General features: G+C 37.2%; 1 protein-coding gene across 1 annotated transcript in view; it reads right to left on the minus strand.

Annotated features, from left to right (window-relative positions):
- KCNH5 (potassium voltage-gated channel subfamily H member 5) overlaps positions 1-22,536 on the minus strand; it is a 294,649-nt gene that overhangs the window by 208,596 nt on the left and 63,517 nt on the right. The window contains exon 6 of the mRNA XM_019451600.2: positions 16,568-16,960. Coding sequence (XP_019307145.1) covers positions 16,568-16,960 — 393 coding nt within the window. The remainder of the gene's footprint in view (positions 1-16,567; positions 16,961-22,536) is intronic.

Genomic DNA, 22,536 nt, shown 5'->3' on the forward strand with positions numbered 1-22,536 from the left:
AGAATCCGACTTCAGCTCAGGTCATGATCTCACGGCTTATGAGTTCGAGCCGGGTGTCTGACGGCTCAGAGCCTGGAGCCTGTTTCAGATTCTATGTCTCCCTCTCTCTCTGTCCCTCCCCACTCATGCTGTGTGTATCTCTCTCTCTCTTTCTCTCTCTCTCTCTCTCTCAAAAATAAATAAACATTAAAAAATTTTAATGAAAAAAAGAGTTACTTTACAAAATCACTCCCAGTTTAAAATCATATGATGGCTTCCCATTGTTCTTAAATCTGTTTTGGTTCACACAGACTTGCATGGTGTGGCCCATGCCTACCGCTCTAACCTCATCCTTCAACATTCTTCAGCTCACTCTTCATCCAAATTTCAGGTTTTGGATATGCCATGCTCCCTCCGACACAGGGCCTAGGCACTTGCTAGTCTTTCATGCTCTCTATCCTTAGCTTAGCTAGCTTTTTTCATACTTCAGATCTCAGCTCAGTCACTGCTTCTCCAGGAAAACTCTTCTCCAGTCTAGATCAGGTCATTCCATTATATAGTCTCAAAGGACCATGTACATTCCCTTCAGGACATGTGCCTTAGTTGTGAGTGTATATGTTCTGTTAATTCTTTTATTTAGCACTCCCTTGCAAATAGTAAGCGCCAAATACTTATTGAAAGAATGAATACGTTATTTAAAGAATAAACTAACCAATACATAAGTCTCTCATAATAATTTCTGACTCCTCCACCACTGATATTGTATTAATAATTAATAGTTATTTCATCTTCATGGATAGCACCATAGCAAGCAACTGAATAGAAACCACAAAACAGTAATAAGCTCCATTTCATAAGCATTGGGTCCTTATTCTAAATAGATTATATACATGAATGACTACATAGTGCATTTCCATTTTCTATTGTAGAACACAATCTAAAGACTGAAAGAAAATTGCAAAGTACATTTATTATCTGAACCTTTAACCCAGATAACAAATTCTATTGCCTCCTTTCTATTCAAAATTCACTTGTCCAATTCCTGCTACCAAGAGATCCATGGGGAAATAATCCTAATTACTCCATACATTAGTTAACATGCTTCAGAGAAGGTTCTCAATTTAGATAACTTGTACATACTACCTGTTTTAGCCAATTTATATTCTTATCAAAACACAGTGGCATAGATAGATAGATAGATAGATAGATAGATAGATGAAGAGCAGACATCTATCTTCAGTAATATCCATAATGTACTAATTTTTTAAGTGCTTCTTGTTGTGGAAAAGACTTTCTCTTTAATTGGATCATAATAAATGTAAAGCAGGACCAAAATACACACCCTAAAAAGAGGTATATTGCCTGAAGCTTCAATTTTTTTTCACACATTATGATACATGTACAAGCAAACTAAGTTGAAGGATGCTTTAAATTCTTCAATAACTTGTTGCTGCCTTTACAATAATCCAAACGCCTTAATGCAACCTAACTCTATAGTTTTGCCTTGTGCATCTCTGTCTTCTGCTCTCTGTACTCCAGTCATAGAAAACTTAATTCTTTTCTTCAAAAATGTCATATTCTCTCACCTGGGAGTCTCTAAACATGATGTTTAAAGCACTCTCCTGAACCTACAAATCACCCCTTGTGCCTGGTTAACGTCTACTCATCTCTCAGGTCTGGGCTTAAATGTCTATCACTTCTTCAGAGACTTCCCTTAACTATCCCCATCTTCAAATAGATTAAGGCCCTTGTTTTAAAGCATAAGTACCTGGTCCAGGAAATGCTGAGGGAATAATGGAGGAGGCAGTGAGAGTTGAAACAAAGGAAGGCTGAAGTGGCCATGATGGACCAGGTAGTAAAAGTTATGAAGATTCAGGGATGAGATCCAAGAGATAAAGAAAAGGAGAAGAGAAGGTAAAAATTCAGTCAGTAGAGAAAAGGCAGGAGAGGATACTGACAGGACTAAGTGAATCTTACTAATAGTAGAACGCTCAGATCTACAAATTCTGGAAAAATAGAAGAGGAGGGTGAACAGTCATGTCCTCCAAAATCATTTTCTAAAAGTGGTCCTTTTCCAACAATTGTAATGATAATATGTGACAATGTGGTTTTTAAAGCTATTCTAAAAAGATGATGCAATCTCAAAGCAAACCTGGGAGACATGCAAAGAAGGTGGTCAAAGAGTAGTAGCTCCCCTTTTGTAAACTTTTTCCTCCCTACCCAATTCTCTGGCCCAACATCCACTTCCAGGCTCACTCCCCTAATATTACAACTTGGCTGCCTTGGACCACGGCTTCCACAGCTCTGATAGTCCAGGACCATACATTAGTTCCTAAGGTCCCATGTTTCTTTTCCAATTTTCTAAAAAATGCCTGCTCTTATATCTCCCATCACTTCAGGTTACTTGAGTCTCTTTTCTTTGCAACAACAACAGCAACAAAACCTTAACCTAACAGTTTAGCCCAGTACATGTTTTCCCACATGGTTCAACTCCTGATCATCCCAGTTATTAGCTGTATCTTATTGCCCTATATTATGTCTGTATATAGATCATATCACTATCTGAAATTACATATATACTTCTTAAATTTTCCATACATGTTTGCTGTTTTTATCCACCAGAATAAAAACTCTGACCAAGACAACCTTAATGCACCTTGATTAAACTTTAGACGGGCTTTTTTCCTGACTCTAGGCCCTGACCTCCATTTTCTTAGAGACTTGACTTTAGAAAACTTTCAATTATAAATTCTTTCTCTGCCCCTTTGAGATATAAATCTTCTCCCAGACTTTTGACAGTTGTACAAGCCAGGAATGTCTTTCTCAAGGACTTGGGAGCCATCCTTTTGAAACATAATCAAGAAAAATAGTACCCCTATCTCTCAGCATCTGTGGGCAGGTAGGAGTTTAACTTTGATGACAGCAATTAGCAAATATAGATGGCTTAATCACATTGACCAACTTCTCTGCCTTCTGTTTCAGCATGGTTGAGTTCAATCTCTCTTTCCTATTACAATAGTCTTGAATGAAGTCTTTCTTGCCATTTTTAACAAGTGTTCAGTACAATTTCTCTTTGACAGTTCCATGAAGATAAGGAGGATTTGTGTGCTTGTTCACTGTTGAGGTTCCCAATATTTAGAATAAAGAAGTAGCTCAATATATATCTGTTGAATGAATGGAGGAATGAAATCACAACAGGTATTTTTTTTTTTTTTTTTGCATTTAAAGGATAACTTTGAGAGAAAAATAAATCCCTCTTGGCTATTCCTTTATATTTCTGAATATACTGCCACATCTCAAAATTCAATCTAAGTACATGGCTTACTAATCACACTAAGGAGAAGAAATTATCAATCTTAGTGATATAACTTTATTACACACACTGACAGGCTTCTACACGTGGAAATTGTATTCCCTAAATATGATTACTTTCTTTGTCAGTAAAGGTGAAAATGGCATTAAATATATGTGCTATTATTAAACTTTAGCTATATTTTAATACTGAACACAAAAAGTTCAAGTGGTTCTAAAATTCTAGCAGGACTATATTTGAGTTAAAAATTCTGCTAGTCTAACAATTTGTAACTATCATAAAATAACTGTTGCGCAAGCTTCTATCATCTATGCTTCTTCACTCATTGTGGCCAAAACAATTACAACATCTGCAAAAGCTCAAACAAAAAATTTTGAGTATGGCCATTCACAACTCAGTATAAGCCTGTGTATAAATGTGAATATAACTTAAGATGGCTGATTTTGCCTAACACAATGACCTAAGCACAAACAAGTCACAGTGAAAACTAGCATCTTCTGGAAAAATGCACACCAGGCATCTGATTGTAAAGTCCATATTTTTGTCTGCAATGCTGACCAAGTAAGCATTCACGCTCACAAGACTGTCATAAGCCATGTTTGTTCTCATTAGATATCTCAGAGGGATACAGGGAAGAAATCACCGGTTATGAGTAGGGCAGCAACAGGCATCCTCTTCCATAGATTTGACCTCATAGCAGTCTATGTAGCAGTCCAGAAAACTATGCTTTGTACCCTCTCCCAAGGAGACAACCATCCTGACTTAAAAACTAGAGAACTGACCCTGCATAACCCCACACTCAGCCTGGAGACTCAGAGCTGAAACCATGTTAACATGACTTTTACGTAATTCCTCTATCTTCCTTAGCATGACTTTATTTTTCCAGGACTCCAGAAAATCAAATGGTTTGATTTTTCACCATAGGAACTTCCCAAAGACCCATTAACTCTTCAACAGAAAGCATAAATAGTTTATGCCCTAAGGTTCTTTGAATTCTTTGCCTCAAAATCCTCATCTTGCTGTCTCCAGAAATCCTGGATTATTATATCTTGATACTTGAACTTTACTCAATCCTGATTCTTGACTTGAAGGATTTAAAGGCTTTAAAGGATGCCAAATACGGTTATCCATACACTTACCCCTGAGTGGATAGGTGAAAGTCAAGTGTGAGTAAACTACCAATCTAATCCTCAATAAATGTTTTGGGGCACTTGAGTGGCTCAGTTGGTTGAGTGTCCATCTCTTGACTTCAGTTCAAGTCATGACCTCATGGCTAATGAGTTCAAGCCCCGTAGCAGGATCCACACTGACAGTGCGGAGTCTGCTTGGGATTGTCTCTCCCTCTCTCTCCTCCCCTCCCCACTTGTGCTCTCTTTCTGTCTCAAAATAATAAACTTTAAAAAGTGTATATATAGATATACATATACATATACATATACATGGATATTTTTTTATTGTTATTAGAATCACTACGTTGTAAAGGTGCTTTCTCACTCAGAGAAGGACTGGGAGGTATATAGATCTTAAAACTGTAGCTAAGATTTTTTTAAAGCAGGCTACTAAAAAACCTAAGTCCTGAATACAAGGTAGAATCACCCCACAGGTAATACATGAAAATTTCATCACAGTAAGAGTCTCAAGCTCTTCAGAGGAAAGAAAATTATCAGGATAAAGAGGGGCATTGCATAATGATGAAAAAGTAAATTCTCCAAGATGTAATAAGCCTTAATGTATATGAACATAACAAGAACATCAAAATATGTGAGGCAAAAGCAAGTAGAACTTCTAGGAGAAATAGATAAATCCACTGTTATAGTTGAAGTCTTCAACACCTCTCTGTCATAAATGGTCAGATCTACCAGGCAGAACATCAGTAAAGACATAGTAGAATTCAACAGTACCATGAATCAACTGGATATAATTGACATCAGTCAACTACTTTATACAAAAACAGCAAGTAAAACACATTCTTCTTAAGCTCACATAAAACATTACCAAGATAGAACATATTCTAGACTAACACACACCTTAACAAATGCAAAAGAATAGAAATCCTACAGTATTCACTTTTAGATCACAATGGAATTAAGCTAGAAATCAACAGAAAGAGTTAGAAAATCCCAAAATACTTGAAGACTAAACAACACACTTCTTTTTTTTATTTTTTTAATATTTATTTATTTTTGAGAGAGAGAGAGAGAGAGAGAGAGAGCATGAGTGGAGGAGCAGAGCAAGAGGGAGACACAGAATCCAAAGCAGGGTCCAGGCTCTGAGCTGTCACAGAGCCTGACACGGGGCTTGAACCCACACTGTAAGATCATGACCTGAGCTGAAGTTGGACACTTAACCAACTGAGCCACCCAGGTGCCCCAACAACACACTTCTAAATAAGAAATGGTTAGGGGTGTCTGGGTGACTCAGTCAGTTAAGTGTCCGACTTTGGCTCAGGTCCTGATCTCACCACTTGTGAGTTCAAGCCCCGCATCAGGCTCTGTGCTGACAGTTCAGAGCCTGGAGCCTGCTTTGGATTCTGTGTCTTCCTCTCTCTCTGCCCCTTCCCTGCTCATGCTCTGTCTCTCTCTGTCTCTCAGAAATAAATAAATGTTATTTTTTTTTAATAAGAAATGGTCACAAATAAATCTCAAGAAAAATTTTAAAAGTTTTTGAACTAAATGAAAATGCAAATGCAACATATCAAAATTTGTGTGGCACAGGAAAGTAGTGCTTAGAGGGAAATGTATAGCTTTGAATGCAAATAATAGAAAAGAAGAAAGATCTAAAATCAATAATCTAAACTTCTACCTTAGTAAACTGAAAAAAAGAAAAGAGAATTAAGTACAAAGTAAACAAAAAGAAAAGACATAATGAAAATTAGAACGAAAAAAATCAATGAAATTGAAAATAAGAAATCATAAGGGAAAATCAACAAAACCAAAAGCTTATTCTTTGAAAATATAGATAAAATTATTAAGATTCTAGCCACACTTACTAAGAAGAAAAAACAAAGAGAACACAAATTACTAATATGAGAAATGAAAGAGAGAACATCACTATAGGTATCATAGACATTAAGAGGCTAATAACAATAATAAGAGAATACTATGAATAAATCTAGAAGAAAAGGACCAATTCCTTGAAAGACTCAATCTGCCAAAACTCACACAAGAAAAAATAGACTATTTGAAGAGAACTGTGTCTACTAAACAAACTGATTAGACAATAGCCTTCCAAGACAGCACAAGGCCCAGATAAGTTCATGGGTGAATTCTACCAAATATTTCAGAAAGAAATATAACAATTTTATACAATCTTTTCTGGAAGATAGAACTAGATATGATACTTCCTAAATTATCTTTTGTAATACAGGATTACCATAATGCCAAAATCAGACAAAGACATTATGAGAAAAGAAAACTACATACCAACATTTCTCATGAACATAGATGAAAGAGTCCGCAACAAAATATTATAAATCACATCAAGCAATCTATAAAATAATTACACAATATGACCAAGTAAGATTTTTCTTAAGTATGCACGGCTGGTTCAACACTAAAAAATCAGTTAAGGTAAGACATAACATTACAGACTAAACAATAAAAATCGCATGATTACATGAATAGATGCAGAAAAACCATTTAATAAAATATAATAGCCACTCACAATATAAAAAAAGAAAAAGAAACCTCCCAGAAAACAGGGAACAGAACTTCTTCAACTTGATAAAGAACATTTACAAAAAACCTACAGCTAACATTATAATCACATACATACAAGATGTATATATATGAGGAAAACCACAAAACTTTGATGAAAGAAATCAAAGAAGAACTAAATAAATGGAGTGCTATCCCATGTTCATAAACAGGGATACTCAATATTGTCAAGATGTCAGTTCTTCTCAATTAGATCTATAGTTACAACACATTCCCAATCAAAATCCCACCAAGTTATTTTGTGGATATCAATAAGCTGATCCTAAAGTTTGTATGTAGAGGCAAAAATTGTGCAAAATAGCCAACACAATTAAGAAGAATAAAGTCAGAGGGCAGATGCTACTCAACTTCAACATCTGCTATGAGTCTCTAGTAATCAAGACAGTGTGGTGGAAGTAGAGACACATAAGTCCATGGGACAAAACAGAGAGGCCAGAAATAGACCCAAATAAATACAGTCAACTGATCCTTAACAAAGGAGCAAAGGCAGTACAATGGAGCAAAGATTCTCTTTTCAACAAATGTTATAACTAGACATCCAAATGCAAAAACAATGAATCTAGACACAGGCCTTAAACCCTTCACAAAAATTCACTCAAAATGGATAATAGACCTAAATTTAAAATGCAAAACTATAAAACTTCTAGAAGATAATATGGGAGAAAATCTAGGTGACCTTGTGTATGGTGGTAATTTTTTAGATACACCAAAGGCATGATCCATAAAAGAAATAATTAATAAAATGAACTTCAGTAAAATTAAAACTCTGCTCTGTGAAAGATACTATCAAGAGAATAAGAAGACAAGCCACAGACTGAGAAGAGAAAATATTTGCAAAAGACATATCTGATAAAGGACTATTATATAAAATATACAAAGAAATCTTAAATTTCAACAAGGAGAAAATAAACAACTTGTTTAAAACATGAGCAAAAGACCTGAATAGACACCTAACCAAGGGAGACATTCAGATGGAAAATAAGCATATGAAAGGCTGTTCAACATCTTATGTTATTAGGGAATTACAAATTAAAACAACGAGTTACCACTACACATCTATTAGGATGGCTAAAATCCAAAACACTGACAACACCAAATGCTTGTGAGGATGTGGATCAACAGGAACTGTCATTAATTGCTGATGAAAATGCAAAATGGTACAGCCACTTTGGAAGCTAGTTCAGCAATTTCTTGCAAAATTGAACATAATCTCCCCAGATGATCCAGCAATTGTGCTTCTTGGAATTAACCCAAATGAGTTGATAACTTACTCCTACACAAAAACCTGCACACAAAGTTTGCAGCAGCTTTATTGATAATTGCCAAAACTTGGAAGCAACCAAGATGCCCTTCAACTGATGAACAGATAATAAACTGGTACATCTAGACAATGTAACATTATTGAGCTCCAAAAAGAAATGAGCCATCAGCCACAAAAAGACATGAAGGAACCTTAAATACATATGAAAACCTGAAAGAAGCCAATCTGAAAAGACTACTGTGTGACTCCAACCACATGACATTCTGGAAAATGCAAAACTATATAGACAGTAAAGGGATCAGTGATTGCTAGAGGGGAAGGGGAGGAAGGGATAAATAGGCAGAGCACAGAGGATTTTTAAGGCAGTGAAAGTATTCTGTATGATACTGTAATGGTGGATACATGTCATTATATATTTGTCCAAACCCAAAGAACATACAGCTATGGGTTTTGATAATAGTGTGTCAATGTAGGTTCATCAGTGGTAATAAATGTACCGCTCTGGTGGGGGATGTTGGTAATGGAGAGGCTAAGTGTATGTGGGGGCAATCTCTGCATGGAAAATCTCTGTACCGTCCTCTCAATTTTGCTGTGAATTTAAAACTGCTCTTAAAAATAAAGTCTATTATCATCTGTGCAAACACACTGATAAGAAAAATCAATAAATTCCAAGGTGGACTGGCCAGTGTTTCTAAGGATCTAATTAGATTAAATGTAGGAAAACTAAAAAAAAAAAAAAAAAAAAAAAAAAGATTATGTAATCTCTACCTATACCACTCAAACATTATTGCAAATTATCTGTAGGCTTTAATGAAAAAGTAATGGCAACCAAATTGTATTAAATAGCAATTTCTAACATGCTCTATTTAGTTGAGGGTCTGAAATTCAACAGAAGTGAGAAAAAGAAATCAGAGGCTGAAAAAGTCACCAAAATCTATAAGTAAAATTAGCCTCTTTAATTTCCAATTCTTGTTTTGATGGCTAGATAAGAAACAAAAAATATGCAATGTAAATATGTATGCCAAAACATAATAATGCATGTGACAGCTTCATAAGCATAAACTGCAAATAATAACAATAATAATAATAATAATAACAGTGTAGAAATGTTTTTCCATAAGCTTTTCAGAAAATTTAAAATATTTATATACTTCCACTTAGCAGTAGCTGACCGATCCATTTTGCCCCCTGAAACAATACATTAGTGATCTTTTTCCCAATTTCAATGTGTCACGACCTAGTTTATCATGTTTAGCACTTACTAATACCACTCTCTGTCCTGTGTATATCAGGTTTCCTATGTCCACTTACACTATCAAATGGTGTTACCTGCAGCTGCCATATCTTTCCCCTAATGCCCTGTAATTCATTTCCAGGCCTCCCAGAAATCAGGTTCCGTGGACCACCCAGAGTGGCATTCAAACACACATACAAAAGAGCTTGAAATAAAGATAAAAACAGAGAGGGAGGCAAACCTTAAGAGATTCATAAATACAGAAAATAAACTAAGGGTTGCTGGAGGGGAGGTGGGTGGAGAGATGGGTTAAGTGGGTGATGGGCATTAAGGTGGGCACTTTTCTTCAGGACAAGCACTAGGTGTCCTATATAAAAAAGATAAAGCACTGGGTTCTACTCCTGAAGCCGAGACTATATGGTATGTTAATTAACTTGAATTTAAAGAAAAAAAGAAAAGACAAAAAGAGCTTGATTCTGGGGCACCTGAGGGCACAGTCTGTTGAGCAACTGACTTCAGCTCAGGTCATGAGCTCCTGAGTTCCCGCCTGCATCCTCAGCTCAGAAATCCTGTCTCCCTCTCCCTCTGCCCTTCCCCCGCTCACGCTTTCTCCCTTAAAAAAGAATAATAAAAAAAAAGTGCTTGATTCTATTCCTTGGATTCCTCGTTACATTTTTACCCTGGGTTATGGTTTCTAGGAAATCTGCATTACGTCTTCTCAAACAGAACATTTTCCTCTAATGGACGCTGTCTTCCATGCTTCACAACTCTCTTACAGAATCACATATTCAGTTTGTGAATTCCTAGTAAATCAAATTACCTTCAGAGTGCACATCAACTGAAACAATGTTGAAAATAAAGAGTTATTAAGTCCTGCACCCGCATCACATTAAAGGATTAAACTGCTATTTTCAGATTCATACTCTCCTATTCCCAAGCCACCACCAGCTCACTTCATCATAAGTTTTACGTCATTGTACAATTTACTAAAACCTTGCTAATATGTCATTGCTTCAGGTCAGTGAGTCACTGATAACGCACGAAGAATAATAAAGGATTACCAAGGAGATGGGCCACATTCTTCCCTATCACAGGTCTTAGAATCAAGCTGAGGGGAAAAAAAACACACAAAGGAAATAATAATATCCTCTCAGATAGGCAAAATTCTACAAGTAAAATTCACTCATGTCTCTATTCCCATTTATTCCTTATAACCACCCTGTGGTGTAAGTAATTAGGTATTCCTTCCTTTTTCTTACAGACACAGAAACTGAGAGCCAGAGTAACCATCCCAAAGGCTCACAACAAACATATCCTAAGGAAGGAATAAGACCCCAGGTCCCACAACAAACGGTATGTGTTCATGAGCACATACAAAGCAACAAAAGAAAAATAACTTCAATTACATTAATGTGCACTCATGTACATAAATGAAGATGAAATACGATGAAGATATTCATTAGAGTTGCTTTGGAATAATTACTTTTTTAAAAAAGGCCCAAAATGGGAGTCACTTGTGCTAAGCCCGCCCGTGTCACGGAACCGAGACTTAACATCAACTTGATTGCAGTTTCAGCCTCTCCCAGGAATGTAATCTTAACCAGTCCACCTGGAATTACCTGGTCAGCACTAATGAAGTAACCTTCCTGACAGACCCCTGGCCTTCCCCTAAATGAAGGTGACGTTGCCTGAAATAACCCATTCTTTGCTAATATGTCCTTGTCTTGCCCCCTTCTGCCTATAAAAGTCTTCTGTGTTGTACAGCTCCTCAGAGCTCCTTTCTATTTGCTAGATGGGAAGTTGCCCAACTCATGAATCATTGAATAAAGCCAGTATGGCCTTTAAAATTTACTCGGCTGAATTTTGCTTTTTAACATAAGGTTTCCCTGAAGAAGTATGTTCCAGAAAGTTGGATGTCATATAATAGATAATACAGAGTTGATCCACAGGAACTAAACCAGAAAGAAGCCAAAAATGGATAAAATAATGTGAGCAAAGAAACTGATGGACATGTGGGTACATCTAAATAAGTATTGAAATTAAATAAGACAACAATTGGGGCACCTGGGTAGCTCAGTCAATTAAGCAACCAATTCTTGGTTTCCATTCGGGTCATTATCTCATGGTTCATGAGTTTGAGTCCTGCATTGGGCTCCACACTGACAATGCGGAGACTGCTTGGGATTCTCTTTCTGCCCCTCCCCGGCTCACGCTCTCTCTCTCTCTCTCTCTCTCTCGCTCTCGCTCTCGCTCTCGCTGTCTTGCTCTCGATCTCTCTCTAAGAAACAAACTTTCAATAAATAAATAAGACTACAATATAATAATTAAAAGGGAAAGTTAAAAAATATAGATCCAAAATACAAGACAGTAATTTCAAAGATGAGATGAACAAAGGTCCTTGAATTAATTAGGAAAAGAGTAAAGATACTAATAAGCCACATAGTGATGCTAGAAATGTTAAGAGTAATCAGGGGCACCTGGGTGGCTCAGTGGGTTGAGCATCCAACATTGGCTCAGATCATAATCTCATGGTTCGGGACTTCGAGCCCCATATTAGGCTGTCTGCTGTCAGTGCAAAGCCTGCATCAGATCCTCTATCCCCTTTCCTTCTGCCCCTTCCCCACTCATTCTCTCTCCCTCTCTCTCTCTCCCTTTCTCTCTCTCAAAAGTAAACATTTAAAAATAAATAAGTAAAATTTTAAAATATTTTTAAAAAGAAATGTTAAGAGTAATCAATTAACAGAAAAACTTCCAAACTAATGGAAGATATCCAGTAGGTGAGAGAAAAAAATCAATCCAAAAAATAGAAGAAAAAAGAAAAAAGGAATAAAAACAGAGAGAAAAGAACAAAGGTATTTTAAAGTAGAGAATAAAATGCTTTATGTAAATAAAAATGCAATTAATCTCAAAATATATGCATAGATTAAGCTTGTCAGTTAAGACTCTCAGAATTTACTGCTTCCAATTCTGTGTCTCCCTCTCTGTCTGCCCTCCCCTGCTTGCTCTCTGTCTCTGTCTCTCTCTCTCTCTCAAAAAAATAATATACATTTTTTAAAAAGCCTCTCAGAATCTATATAAGATAAAGATACAGCTAGAGTTTAATAATCTATAATAATAAAATTTAAAAGATATATCTATATATGCCAATACTAAATGAAAGCTAATTTAGCTTTATTGATATCAAGTTAAATAGATCTTGAACAAAAACAATCATTAAGGACAAAGAAAGTTAGACAATAATGTTGAGGAAATCTCCCAGACAGTATAGCAAAAATAGAAAGTGTTGGAAAATTGGAGAGAAGAAAAAAAGAAAACTAGAAGGCCAGTCCAATCCACATAATGTCTGAATAAAAGGAATACCAGCAAGAGAAAAGTGAGGAGAAGGGTGGAGAAAATAATTTCAGGAAAAAGAAATTAAGACATAAGACACACTTTTCCAGATTGAAAAGGGCCACCATCAGTGCCCAATAAAACTGATGAAAATGGACCCCACACTAAGGCATATCATCAGAAAGTTTCAAAATCCAGAGACAAAGAGAGCACACCAAACTTCCAGAAAGAGAGAACAGGTGCCATGTAAAAGGGCCAAAATCCTAGTGGTTACAAGTTTCTTAACAGTTTTTAGAAGATGGACTACAATGACATTATGTCTTTCAAAATTCTGAGGAGAAATTTTCTCTAGCCTAGAATGTTATAAGTAGCCAAATGGTCGATCATGTGGGAGGTGGGAGCAAAAAGATTTAAGAAAATGATGTTGATAGGGGCACCTGGGTGGCTCAGTCGGTTGAGCTTCTGACTTCGGCTCAGGTCATGATCTCACAGTTCGTGAGTTCAAGCCCCACGTCGGGCTCTGTGCTGACAGCTCAGAGCCTGGAGTTTGCTTCAGATTCTGTATCTCCCTCTCTCACTGTGCCCCTCCCTCATTCATGCTCTGTCTCTCTCTCTCTCTCAAGAATACATAAAACATTAAAAAAATTTTTTTAAATGATGTTGATAGAATATTGCTTGCATCGATGTAATGAGAGAAGATTTAAACAATTGGCAGAGAGCTTAGTGTTTGAATTAGTGGTAAGTACATAAAACCAAGCAAACAATAAACCCAGACATTTATTAATGCTCGGGAAAATGCAAAGTGCAGGAAAACAATCATAGCATGTTTAAGGTTCCATATCTGTAGTAATAATGTTGTGAACACCTAATATTTATTGAACCAAAAGGATGATATACCTGTATTGTGAGAACTAGGTGATGGGAAAAGTGCATGGACATAGTAAGAGTAGGGAGAAAATGCCATTTGCGAAGTCAAAGACAAGGCCTCAAACTGAAAAATCAGGGATGCCTGGGGGAGCTCAGTCAGTTAAACATCTGACTCTTGATCTCAGCTCGGGTCTCGATCTCAGGGTCATGAGTTCAAGCTCCGATACTTTAAAGAACAATTAAAAATTAAAAAAAGAAAAAGAAAAGAAAAACCAAGAGGTAGGTAGGTGATCTTGTTGTTTGCTGACATGCAAGCAATAATAAAAGAATCTCCTAAACAATGCGAAAGTGGTTGGCTCTAGGGTTGTTGTGTTTTGTTTTTTGTTTTCCAAAATGAGGTAATGTCAATCATTCTGCATAGAAGTTTTACCAATTTACCTTCCCCTTGGGCAATGTATGAGAATACCCACACCTTCACTTTATTAGTTCACGTCCGCTACAGAGTGCTGCCAAGTTAGGGTTACATGTGCAAGAGTTTTACTGAGATGAATACCTGGGAAAGATAAAGGGAAGAGGGAGGAGGCTTCAGACCACAATGCAGGTCTGACATGTCTGAAGAGGTATTGGGTAGAACAGTCTCAGACCACAGTACAGGTAAATGGGGAGCCCCAGAGCAAATGCTACTCAATAGAGGAGTTCTCCATTGAGCAGGAGTCGACTAACTAGACTGTTTACCACCATTCTTAATTATTGGCTAAGAGTAGCCTTGGGGAAATATGGCGTCAGTGTATGAAATGCAACAGACCAGAAAATGCAGCAGCTGTCAGTCAAAAAAAAAAAAAAAGCCTTTATTCATACCATTTGTGTCTTTCTGGGTGTAAATACTCCCACTGCGGCCATGGCCAGTTTCAAGCTACTAGTGTGACAGTATGATAACTCACTAAATGAATGCTGAGTTTGAAAAACATGCTAACAGTTGTCTTTCCCAAACCAAGAGCTGGTTCCAGGAAGCCATGAATTGTGCTCTGGGTGGCAGGTTTTCATGAAGGAAGATCTGAGCAGTGCACCTTCTTAGCCACCATACTCACCATCCTGGTGTGTTAGCAAAGTTCTTGTTTGGTTTTTGGTTTTTGGTTTTGTTTGGGGTTTTTTTTTTTTTTTGGTGTTTTCTTTTGTTTTGTGTTTTTTGTGAGAGAGAGAGAGAGAGAGAGAGAGAGAGAGAGAACTATCGCATGTGGGGGAAGGACAAAAGGAGAGAGAGAATCTTAAGCAGGCTCCGAGCTCAGCAGGTAGCCTGATGTGGGGCTTGATCCCATGACCATGAGATCATGACCTGAGCAGAAATCAAGAGTCCAACACTCAACCAACTGAGCCACCCAGGTACCCAAACTAAGCTTTGCTTGTAACAACCTGAAAATGGTGTGTCAGTGTATAGTTTTACTTTGCATTTTACTTAATATGCATGAGGCTGAGGATCTCTTGATATATTTATATATTATGTCAAATACATTTATTATTTTGTAACACATTTAATGTATCTTCCCTTTTATGAGCTGAGCCAATCTTTTGATTCTTGTTATTAAAATATTGGTGTCTATGTTCTAAATGACTGAAATCTTAATATATAAATTCATATAGTAAGTGAAATATAACTTCTATCATCTCCTTATCATATTTCACATTTTCAAAATAAACTCCTCTCAACCCTTTCCAGAGGGTAAATAGGAAAGAAATAAATGTACCTTTAAAAGCTTGATGTAAATGGAATCTAAAATTATAAAATAATTTACTATCATTGCTCTTTTTTCTGTAATTTTTAAACTAATGTGTATGGCATCAAAACACAATGTATGCACTTAACTTTCAGGGAAATAGGGTTTTTTTTAATAATATTAAAGTTAAGTGAGCATAGAAATTGTATGGAAAAAAGTCACCGAATAGTTTCTATCTACCTCCCAACATACATAGAATAACAACAACAATGTAGTGGAGAATTTTCCATCTGAGCAGCCGACAAGGACAGAGTAGAATCTTTAGGGAAATTAAGTTTGTAATATTATCATTATGAACATATTTTAATAATAGATGCATTCTATATTGACTCATTTTTATGTTATTAGTTGAGATTATTGGTTGCATCCTATTAGCTTGATGTAGCAAGTTGAAAATCACCCACTATTAAGTTAGAAGTTAGGAAGCTCTGGATAAAGTGGTCTTTTAAGACATTACATATTTTAAGTATTTGTAATTGTATAGATAACACACTGAATGAGCAGAACCTTGAACTAGACCAGACATCAGAAATCATCCAATATAGTCTCTAGCCACAAATGTGCTTAGACAAAATTTAAAGCAAAAAGGCAACCAAAAAGGCAAAAATTTAAGACTTTTCCATAAACTTTTTTTTATATTATCTCAATCAAGCACTGCTACCATATATATCTGGAGAGGAGGAGACAAAAGATCTATGGATGCATAGCATTTTAAAATGCATTTTAAAATACAGTTTTCCAAAGAAAATATATCTGTTTCATATCTTTTAGTCAATTACCTAGTTCATAAACTGTTTTGCCCCAAATGCTATGACTTTTCTTCTGTTCCACCTTCTCCAACCACAACCTCCACTTTTCAAACCACAATTTCCAACCACAACCACTGTCCCAGTAATTGCTATTATCAACCAGAAAGCAAGAAAAGGAAGCAGATGAAAATTAACATAAAGTAATTGAATATTACAATTTATGGCAAGTAGGGTGAAGGCTGAACATGTGGCTAAAAAGAAGTTTCAATTATCTGTAAACTTTTATCTTAATTTTCTCAAAACATATGAACCACAGTACTCAGAAAAAAAAAAAAAAGAAACTTACCTCATCCACATTTTCAAAGGCATTGATGATGTCATAAGGTAAACAAGACAACAGATCGATCACAAACCAAGTTTTCAGATAATTCATCCTTATCAGCTTGGGGTCAGAAATGACCTCTCCACCAGGTCCCACAAAAGTCGTGTGAAAATTTAAAACAATGTCAACCAAAAATATAACGTCCACCACACTGTCCAGCACCAGCCAGGCTATGTTGTTCTGCTTCGTTTTGAAGGAAACGTTATAGGGAACCATAATGGCGGTGTAGAAGGTAAGAATTAAAATCACCCAGTCCCAAGTAGTTTTAAAAGCACAATAGTGTAAAATAATGTGTGGTGGCGTCTTTGGCGCTTCTTGCTTATACTGAGGAAGGATATCTGATCCCAGCTGAAGAACCTAAAAGAGAGACAATGTGCATATAAGTGACTTGGACATGTCTGTACAGTTAGTAATGAATTCAAACTCACCAAAACTCAAACCACAGCATAGTTTTCACGACTCCTGGTTTCCAGACTAATCACACCCCATAGTTCTGTCTCCCACCTCTGAGTTGTACCAAAGTTTGTTCAAAGGAAGTTAATCTGCTGTTCCACCTGGCTTTCTCTCCAGGGGCCAAATATTGGTTCACAAACTGGCCCCCAAACACCAAGGGCAAGAAGAAACCAAAGAAAAAGGCAGACCACACCATACTGTTAGGTGGAAGGTTTAATAAGCTAGGGAACATACCTATGAGGCTTGTGGCAGGAAGCCATGAGACTAGTAGATAACTACCACCCACCCACCAGAATCTTAAAAGATTAAAGAGATGCCCTGGTCCAGTTACATATATCATCCAAATGGTCCCCAAAACATCCTACTCTTTCAGCGCTATGTGCTTGAAAATGGTTCCCACAATGGGAACGGTGGGTAGAATGTACATTCGAAGGACAGGAATGAGAAGCCTTCAATTGCCTGGGTTCAGCTCAAGAGTCAACCAGCAGTCACATCCTCTTGATGACTTCCTCCAACACCAACATTGATCCACAGCACTGCTGGAATCCACTTCTGAGACTGCATTCTGTACACTCACTTGCAAGCCTGCCTAAAATCACATCTCTAACTGATTATCCAGCACTTATTTGGGTGACTCACTGTTATCCATTCTTCACACATATTTAGCACCTCAGAGAGCATAACTTTGATTCTGATGGCCTCGCTGAACCCCAGGACCACACTGTTGGCGATCTTGCTGTTGAGTGGGACTCAGCAAGGGCCCTAATGATTGGCATAGTGATATCAGGGTTGTAAATATTTAGCCTACTTTTTCCTTTTCTCCCTTCAACCAGGACTTGAAGAACTGTGTTTTCTGCCCATATGAATGTTCTCTTTCGGGAAAAAGTGCTAAATACTCAGGTTTGCTTCTCTATACCTTTTTGGACAAGTGGAAAATTTTCACTGCAAGGTTATATGAACCTTGACTTACTCTAAGCAGGTCTAATTAAAGAGGCAAAGACAAAAAGCAGATGACAGAGCAAGAGCAGAAGGCTGGACAGCACTGGGCAAAAGTAACAAACCCTGACTTAGCATTGTTTTGCAGAACATGGAACCTGGAAATTGTGAAAAGGAGTTGAAAGAATAGATCTGAGAGCTCTGCTCCATGCCATCAATGAAGCTAAGGCTGAGTGAACCTATATGTAAGGAGTTTATAAATGTGACTTTCATAAATAGTATTTCCAGCAGCTTTGTCATATTATATATCCAATTATTCAGTGTCTCCAGGGCTAATGGGGTCCAGTAGGAGTCAAAGGGTTACCATAAAATCATAAGTGCATCAATATTTGTTTTTTTAACGTTTATTTGAGACAGAGAGAGACAGAGCATGAATGGGGGAGGGCCAGAGAGAGAGGGAGACACAGAATCTGAAGCAGGCTCCAGGCTCTGAGCTGTCAGCACAGAGCCCGACGCGGGGCTGGAACTCACAGAGCGGGAGATCACGACCTGAGCCGAAGTCAGACGCTTAACCGACTGAGCCAACCAGGCGCCCCTAAATGCATCAATATTTGAATGTAAAAATAGATATAAACAAAAATACCTACTAGCATGTAACTCATAAGCCACAAAGCAAAGCAAATATACTAGCACTTCTTGAAACTTGAGAGAGAATTATCCTGAAAAGTTTCTCTCATGCATAGAACTTACATAACTGAAAACTATGTATATAATACCCATCATTAATATTTTGAAACATAAAAAACATCAATTGTATTCTCTTTAGTTGTGTATTAAAATTATTGTTATTATTTGGGGGCTATAAGAACTATTTCTAAAGATTTTTATGTATTTATCCTCATTATCAGTGCCCAGCCATATTTGTCCCATAAGGTCTTAAATTACTTGGCAGCAAATTTTCTTACCAGGAATGAAAGCTTCATTTGGGGATAGAGCTTTATATATATAATCATGGTTTCTCTCTCACTTTACAACCAATGGTCTATCCATTCCAACTTCACTGTGTTAGACATGAAAACTTTCTTCAAAGTCAATGTTAATATTTTACCATCTATATCTACACAGACCATAGACTGAGCACAAAGAAAGTATACTTAGAAAATAAACTCAGTGCCAGGGTGTATTATGACCTTCATGGGCCCTGAGCATTTTTGCTTTCCTGGACCCTTCCTCCAAAAAATATAAAATAAACTAGGAACACCTGGGTGGCTCAGTTGGTTAAGCATCCAACTCTTGATTTCAGGTCAGGTCCTGATCTCACGGTTCATGGGATCAAGTCCTGTGTTGGGCTCTGCACTAACGACATGGAGGCTACTTAGTATTCTCTCTCTCTCTGCCCTTCCCTGCTCTCTCTCTCACTCTCCCTCTCTCTCTCAAAATAAACATTTAAAAATAAATAGATAGATAGATAGATAGATAGATAGATAAAAATTGCATTTTACAACTGCATTGTTGCAAAAAATAAATTAATATTATATATTCAGTTTTTTAACCTAAAAGTTTAATTTTTCCTTTTACTGTTAATAGAAATTCAAACATCCCATGGACCCCTAAAAGCACTGTAGCCCCACACACTGTGTTTATAGACAAGCCTGCCCTGCTCAGCACCTCAGCAGAACATGAGATGTCTTCTCTAGAGATGGAATGGGATCACTCCTAAGGTCAGTATCCCTTAAATCTGGTTACAATCTAGAATCATGTGGAGAAATTTTTTAAACTATGGTATACTCTTTCTCAGGCCCATATTTTCAAAACCTTTCTTGGGTGATTATAATGCACAGTCCGAGGTAAAACCCTTGTCTTTTATTTCTTTAGCCATCCAGGACCTAGTTCTTCAGACAGTGACTTGCATATGTAAAAGGATCCAGAAATGCTACAAGAAGACAAGGAGCAGGAGCACGCATGAACAACAAAGGAACACACATGCTTGTGCTTTGATGTCTCTCAGATGCAGAGCACTACTTTGATCTTCACTCTGACGCCGGCGCTTTTATAAAGCAGTGAGTAACAATTCTTCACTTTCATTGCTATTCCACTTGTACTTTCATAAGTGATGAGCCTGAGGTGGAGGGGGTGAAAACACATTTTCCGATGTATTTTTATCCCAATACAGACACATTCTTTCTCTCTGAATATCTGAGAGCATTGACGCTAATAGAATCAGGACCATGGACATGGCATTATTACGGAAGTTTATCTCTCCACCAGTATAAAAGTGAGAAGCTGAAGCCAGTCAGCAGGATATGGGTTCACGTGGACAATAGGTGAACTGCCTACACAGAGACCAGGATCTCTGAAACTGGGAATCGGCTCCAAATGTAGGTGTCCTGATGGAACTGAGATAAAATTTATATTTTTATCTTGGAAATTTATACTTTATCTTGGAAAAAGTGAAAGCCTGAAATTTACCAGCAAATCCATATACTCAGGTTGAACACATTATAAGACTCAGAGTAAAATTTTTGAAATGATATCCTTTTGCTAAATTGATGCTTCTTGTGGGTCAGCCTTTGGATTCAGAGCACATGCAAACAAAATATCTTTCGAGAATCTTGTTATCTCTTCATGTTCTCCGAAATCAAACCTACAACCTGACAGAAAACAATTTTGTGTCTGAGTCAGGTTTGTGAATTAGGGATGGTCAACAAAGAAACTAACAATAATCAAAAGGCAAAGCAAAAAAATAAAAATAAAATAAAATCAGATGGGAAGAAACAGGAATGAAATTTCCTAAAAAATAAAAGTAAAAGAAAATCATGAGCCATTGAGGGGAAGCTTCCCCAGTTGATGCAGAAGAAAAAACCAATGAATGATTCAAGGTGCTAAGGTAAAAAATTTCCTCTCTATGATCCCTTTCTTCTTGTTCTTTCCCAGTGGTATAACAGAGAAAAGAAAAATTCTGAATAAGATATCATTAAGACCAGAAAGGAATCATAGCTATGAAAGTCAGCAGTCACAGAAACAAGCTCTTCCACTCCAGTTTGCTTTGTAAAAGGAAATGGACAATTAAGGCAGAAAAGAAAGTTGTAAAATCAAGTAGTACTTCATAACAAGAATTATTGACAAAGAAAGTTGTATCTAACAGTCTGCTTTAAGTCTTGTGCTAGTTGAGGGGCGCCTGGGTGGCTCAGCTGGTTAAGCTTCCAGCTTCAGCTCAGGTCATGATCTTGCGGTTCGTGAGTTCAAGCCCTGCGTTGGGCTCTGTGCTGACAGCTTAGAGCCTGGAGCCTGCTTCGGATTCTGTGTCTCCCTCTATCTCTCTCTGCCCCTCCCTTGCTCATGCTCTGTCTCTGTCTCTCTGTCTCTCTCCCAAAAATAAACACTTAAATTTTTTTAAAAGAACATTAAATCCTGTACTAATTGCATATTGTCTTTTAAAATATTGTGATTATCATTATTATTAATATTTAGTTGTAATCATGATCTTACCTTGGCTTTTAAAAATGTGTTTGCACATCAAAGTTTTAGTTTCTCCCCAAGATAACAGTGCCATTTAAAGCAGAAAGCCTTCCAAGTCCCCCAGTTAGCTATGGTCCAAGATAAACTCCAGAACACTCCAAATTCAAGGAACATACTTTACTTTCTAACCCTCTCCAAGCCAAATTTAATATCTGCAACCAGTTCAGAAAGATACTCTAGAGTGCTTCAACTCACTTTTCTCCAGCAGAGCAAACTGATGAACATATACATTTAATTTTATCTCTCTCTGCTTTGGTAGGCCACCTCAGAACATTTTCTGAGTGCCCACTAACTGCTCTGCAGAGCTTTGGTAGCTTCATTAACTTTTGGCAACACTGGGAAGACAAGTGATGATTATAGAAGACACGTGAACACCAAAGCTTCTACCTGGAGTTCTGTCCTCAATTCCTTTTCTCTCTGGGTCACTATACTTTCTCTGGGCAACATCATCTCATCCTATGGCACCAAGGTCTGCAACTCAGACCCAGAAATCCCTCCAGAGCCAGACCCATAAATTCCTCTGCCTTTGAGGCATCCCCTCTTGGATTTTTCTGTCAGGCACTTCAAACTTAACATGCCCCAAACTGAACTCATAACCATTGCCCCTAAACCTTCTCTTCCTGTTCTTATATTTGCTATTTTATTAGCCAACAGTACTAGTCAACAAATGTGTTGACTCTAATCTTGGCGTGTCTGCATTCTGCCCACTTCTGCTTCTGGTTTCCTTGCTTAAAGCCATGGTCAACCTAACTGATTTACCATTAAGTCTCTTAACTGGTTTCCCTATCCTCCCATTCAACACAGAGCCACTAGGTCAAGCAGGGGGTCTTAATCATTTTTGTACAATGGATCCCTTTTGACAATCTGGTGAAATCTATGGATCCCTTCTCAGAATCATGTTTTTAAATTAATACAAGAAAAACATAGCATCGCAAAGAAAACCGTAGGGACTAATCTCCCTTTGAGAGGTTTCTCTGAAGTACAAATGTGATCATATCTTTTCCCTAACACATGGGACACAAACC

The sequence above is a fragment of the Panthera pardus genome, unplaced genomic scaffold (genome assembly GCF_024362965.1).
Source record: "Panthera pardus isolate Hobbes unplaced genomic scaffold, ASM2436296v1 HiC_scaffold_24, whole genome shotgun sequence".
NCBI classification, from domain to species: Eukaryota; Metazoa; Chordata; class Mammalia; order Carnivora; family Felidae; genus Panthera; species Panthera pardus.